Here is a 5,770-nt window from a genome sequence, read left to right as displayed (position 1 = left end):
CAAACTCTAGTGACCCCACATGTCTAGTTACTTTAACGGATATTCGGGTATTCGGGTATGGATACTGATTTTTCGTACCCGTTTTAAAAATATCCACGAATATCAAATGCTATCCGTATCTGTATCCACGGGTACAGGCTCGTACCCAAAACCATGCCCAAACGGGTTTTTTATCCGCGGGCACGCGGATAAATCACATCCATTGCCATCCCTACTCTTGAGGGGCAAGTTCTACTTCGTCTACTTTACTCAATATCTCTTACTCAACTTGATCTCTTAATTCCTAGACGACTCTACGTCGTCTGGTGATACCCCGGGTGACCTACTGACCTAGAGCACCATAAGGTCTCTCCCCTAGGGGCGAGATCTAGGTCCTATGAGGAGAGGATGACCCTACGCCATCGTAGACCGTCCAACAGAGTGTGGTCCGTCTGGACAGCGCGCAGAGAAGACCTGCTCCTGCAGCAGGGTCGCGGATCGTCCAGCCCAAAGACACGGACAGTCCGCACCGTCACATCGAGCACCGCCAGGCGACCTAACAACCCGGCGCGGACCGCTGCGTCATCCACCTCGAAGAGCCGAACCCAAGGTATTGATTATCACGAGAAGACCCTAGGGTTCGTTGATGTTTGGTCCCAAATAGGTGGTAGCCATCATAAAAGTGGTGTCCCACCTTCAGGATAATCATCTTAGGTACATCAAGTAACCATCCCCTTGTTTCTAGGTTTTTCTTTCAAGACCCCATCTGAGATAATGTTATTTGTCTTACATCTTATTTACTATCTCGATCTCCAAGATCTCGACCCTCCGTAGGCGAAACCTAGGGATCATCCCCAAGGTCTCAAACTCCGTACAAGAGCGACCCAGGGATCATTAGAGTTTGGTCTAAAAAGACATCAACAGTAGTCAATCTATTTTTACACTTCAATAGATAGGATTATATATACGATGGCATATTGTCATTGCCGCATTTGGCACACGGGCAGTATTCGGATTATACAAGATCAAAGTTAAGCAGCACGCGTGCAGACAACCAAACTAATTAACAAACCCAGACTTCAGGCAAATGGCCCTGCACAACCAGATTTTGGATGGGCCTAGGCCTGGGTGAACCAATTTGAGTTTTGTAATTGTAAATCCAGCCTCAATTGGCATCGTATTTGGTGGTCTCAGGCTCCACCTTCACACTCCAAGCCCACGTCAAGCTGAACAAAGGCTTTCACACAGATAGGTTCATGCGTCTCCATGGCAAGCAAACAAACATGATTAGAAAAAAGGCTCAGCGCCGCACCATCTGCTAAACAAATAATGGTACTGGAACGCTAGTCGCAGCAAATTTTCAAATATGCCTTCTAGCCTGCTACATAGCACAGACACTACAACAACAGTGCAAATTCATCACTCAATTGTCTCCCCCTCTATGCATGCCTCCTTCACTGCCAGGGGTTCATACCAGGCAGGCTCAAAGCCGGCAGCTTTCCTCGCCTCCGTGTTGAAGGGCGGCTTCAGGGGTCCCCGAAAATACTCTCTTACCACCCTGTGGAAAGTCCTAATGACCAACTCTTCGTATTTCTCAATACTGTCATCAAGTTTGCACTTTGCTAATCCGTCCTCGACGTGTTCGGTCACCTTAGATCGACCATTAGCATCCTGTGCAATCCTGGATGGCAGTTCATCTTCCACCTGCTGGACCATCTTGTCGTCACCCCTGACGTCTTTCGCCAGTTTGGGTGTAGGTTCACCTTCAGCCTCCCTAGCTGTCTTACCATCAGCAGTGCCATCCCCCGGCAGCCCAGAGGAACGGGGTTCCAGTCCAGGAACTGAACATGAGGTTGGGTGATTACCGTGGGACCTAAGGCACAGGTATCTGAACCATCTAACACCAGCTGAGCAATGTGTCACCTCTTCAGGATAAATAATATCTTCTAGTAGTCTTGCTGTTTGCTCATCCCCACCTGCTCGGAATCTTGATATGGTTGTTGGAAGGACATCTAATCCCCTAGCCTGAATTCCAAATGAACATTTATTAGTTGTTTATTTGTCTGAAAATTGCCCATCAAAAAATAGTTGGCATTCTCACTTTTCGAGGAGTCAGCCATTTTTAACTTCGACCAAATATATACAAAAAATAGTTATATTTATATTACATAATTAGTATCATTAGATAGATCTTTGAATCTATTTTTATAATAAACTTATTTGAAGATACAAATGTTGCTCATATATCCTACAAATCTAGTCAAACTTGAGAAACTTTGACCACCACAAATACCATAGGGATAACTATTTTGGAATGGAGGGAGTACGTGTGGTTAAAAAGATTCATCATCTCATGGGCACTGCAGCTAAATGATATCCTTCATGTAACCCAGATAACTGCAGCATTACAAATCTGCAGACCACTTAATCGATCACAGTGAGCCTCACGCATCATCTGATGAGCAATATGAGCTTAAAAAACATTTCTAAGTGCAGGAAAAACAGTTAAAGATCTGGAAAGATGTAGTTGTAAGTTTAGAGAAGAAACTGCATTAAAGGATTACTTATTCCCCTGAAGGACATCTGTTTTCATATCATGCCCTATGTCCAATCACCATAGCAATTATCAAATTGCATCCTCTTGCGTAATTAATTGTCTGACAATACAAATAAACTTGTGTTTATGCTATTAAAACCTCATCATTAAATCTCACGAGTTCCATAGCTCTGTGGCCAGCAGCCACCCCAAACCTTTGATCTTGAAACTTTTTATACAATGCTGAGTTGATGGCCAATCATTAAGAGATCCGATGGACTGTGGCAGGGGTAGCTCATTCTCTTGCATCAAAACCATGGCAGCAAGCAATGGCTCTTGCTACTTTAGGAAACGTTTGAATGGACATAAAAATGTGGTAGTCCAGTAAGTTTTCCTGCCTGTTCTTCAACCTTCGAATATCACTTTTTTATCAGTTTACTTATAAAGTCACGGTGGCCAGTTTTTAAGGAGATCTTCATGGTGGAAACATGGACAATCTGGACACAGCGAAATAGTGTCAGTTTTGACAGCGAACAGGTGGAATAAATCTTTCAACGACGAATTGGAGTTGATTGTTCTTATGGTAAAGACTTCTAAGAATACCTTTCTCTTCGAAGTTGATTGTCTGACAGTACATTCTTAGAAGTTGGCTACATTACTCTTCTTACTTTTCTTCTTTGTGTTTTTCCTTTCTCTTTTGTATGTCTTTTCTTTTCCTTTTTAGGATTTTCTTATATATAATGAAATCGTCAGCAGAGGATTCTCCTCATGTTTCATCAAAAACAAAATTGGAAAAGACACTTATACTGAACATCGACCTCACTCTTCTTATCAGGACTAATATGATTTGGCAAAGCAATGCAGATTAATGTGTTGGAACCAATAGTTCCCGAATTAAATAAACATAATATTGCAAAGGCATTGATCCTCACCTCGTGGACACAGTGCTCGACGGCGAGGCGCGCGAGAAGGCTATGCGAGGTGCGCATCGCCGAGTCCCATAGCCCGTCGTGCGCCGGGAGGGCGCCGTAATGCGACCCGAGCTCCCTCAGCCGCGCTGAGAGCACCGTGTAGTGCCTCCCCTCGTCTTGCGCGACGCGCGCGAAGTCGTCGAAGAAGTCGCGGGGCATCCGCATGGCCGCGCCGAACCGGGCGACGATGTCCCAGGAAAGGTCGACAGCCCAGCTCTCGGTGTGCGCCAGCGAGTGGAGCATGGCCAAACGGCTCTGCGCGCTGCCGCCCTTGCCCAGCTTCGGCATCCGCGACGGCGGGAGCAGCCGCACCTCGGCGCTCCGGGCGGGGCGGTCGGGCGGCGGGCGCGCGGGGCGGGACGGGTCGTAGGGAAGCGGGATGTCGCCGCGCAGCCACCGCGACGCGGCGAGGTCCCCGAGGCGGGCCTTCTCGTCCGGATCGGCTGTGGAGAGGATCTCCAGCGCCCAGTCCACCAGCGTATTCGGAGGTTCCTGGCACCCCGTGTCGGCGCTGGCGACGGTGAAATCCATAGCCTCCATCAGCAGTAGACGCGCGGCACCGAATGAGTCCCGGTCCCGGAGTTCTAGCCGCCGGCGTCGCAGCTTGTCGCCTTGTCTAGCAGTACTAGATGGGCCGTCTTTCCCTTTCTGGCCTTCTGGGCCGTCTGGTACGGTACAGACCGGATTTTCTTCTCTTTTACTCGCTGGACCGGAGTATATATCTTCCATCGAGTTCTATCAAGATATAATTTGTACTAATCAAGATATAATTTGTACTAATGATCTTTATCCAAACAAGCTAGAGATTGACATATTCAATTACGTGGTGATCACTCTTCTTCCTAAAGTCAAATATGCTAACAAGATCCACTAATATAGACCAAATTATTTATTGAATGTAGTGTTAAAAATCTTTACTAAAGTTCGCATGCTAAGACTAGAAAAGTTTATGGGCAAGATAATTAGCGAGTGTCAATCTGATTTTATTAAAAAAACATAACTACCATGGACGGGGTCATGGCCCTCATGAGATCATGCATGATAGAGAGTAGAAGATAAATACAGTATGGTCTAGTGTTGATTGGACTTTGAAAAGACATGTGATAAAATTAATTGACACTTTCTTTTCATTTGTATTGAGCAGAGAGGTGTTGATCCTCAATGTGAAGGTGGATTAAAAAATTGTCAGCTTTAGGACTCTAAGTGTCAAAATCAACAATACTCGGAGTCCTTATTTTCTACTATAAAAGGTGTTAGACAAGGGGATTCTTTGCTTGGGGTGGCAAGCTTACAATGCGCTGATGATATAATTTTGTTTATCTAAGGCAACAACGAGCAAGCTACCAAACTGAAATTCTTGTTATATCTTTATGAATCCATATCTAGGCTCAAAATCATGAGTGAGGTGATTATTGCTAATCATGGTATGATCAAAGCAATTGATTATGGTGATGATTTTAATTGTGACATTGGCAAATGGCCTATAAAATTCTCAAGAGACTTGATGGGTGTTAAGGTAATTCTCTAGGGGGATTATCTTGGTAAACTCTCATATTAGTAGTATACCCACTTATGCTATATCTATCTACCTGCTCCCCATATCTCTTATTGAGAAAATAGACAAGGTCAGAAAAGATTCTTACGGTCGGGGTGAGATAAAGAAAATATCTTTAGTAAAGAGGAAAATTATTGCTAAATCCAAAGAAAAAGGAGGTTTCTGAGCTAAACCTTTAAATAAAATCAATATAAGTTTTCTTTTATAAATGATGGTGGAAGTTGGAGAATGGTGAAAAAACTGTTTTGGACTTTCCATGGCTAATTTTGGACTTGGGCTATATGTACTACCCCTAACTAACCATTTTAGGTGTGTCGGACTGAGAAAAAGTGGAGACTATTCCTATAGCTCTAAACACCCAAATGCTCAAAGATCACTTGATGATTAACATAAGTGTTGTACGAAGTGTTTAGATTAGTTAGACTGCTATCATTATTACTTGCTCCAGGTTCTACCTAGTGATCAAAAGTGAGGTTAGACACCCTAAAAACCTTGGTCTTGCTTACACCATTGTAATTGTACTTATTGGGCCATGTAAGTCCTACAAGATTATACCAACTGCGTTTTTTATGTGACCACCATCATATACTGGAAGGAACGAGACCCATAGTGTTTCAGCCAAAAACTCAACAGTGGGAGCATCTAGGAGAGGCCAAAAATAGAGTGCCACTTGTGCATGGAGAAGGCTTGGGCTATCCATATACTTAACTAGGAGCTTGGACCTTCCAT

At 44.3% G+C, this 5,770-nt stretch overlaps 1 protein-coding gene across 1 annotated transcript; it reads right to left on the bottom strand.

Moving 5' to 3' along the window:
* Positions 1-1,247: 1,247 nt before the first annotated feature.
* LOC100216588 (uncharacterized) lies at positions 1,248-4,056 on the bottom strand. The gene is given in 2 exon segments (NM_001143003.1): positions 1,248-2,004; positions 3,448-4,056. Coding segments are annotated over 2 exon segments (1,185 nt in total). The 5' UTR covers positions 4,027-4,056; the 3' UTR covers positions 1,248-1,398.
* Positions 4,057-5,770: the final 1,714 nt, after the last annotated feature.

This window comes from Zea mays, chromosome 1, assembly GCF_902167145.1.
Source record: "Zea mays cultivar B73 chromosome 1, Zm-B73-REFERENCE-NAM-5.0, whole genome shotgun sequence".
Lineage (NCBI taxonomy): Eukaryota > Viridiplantae > Streptophyta > Magnoliopsida > Poales > Poaceae > Zea > Zea mays.
The sequence above is the reverse complement of the archived record's forward strand: the minus strand, read 5'-3'. Positions and strand labels throughout refer to the sequence as shown.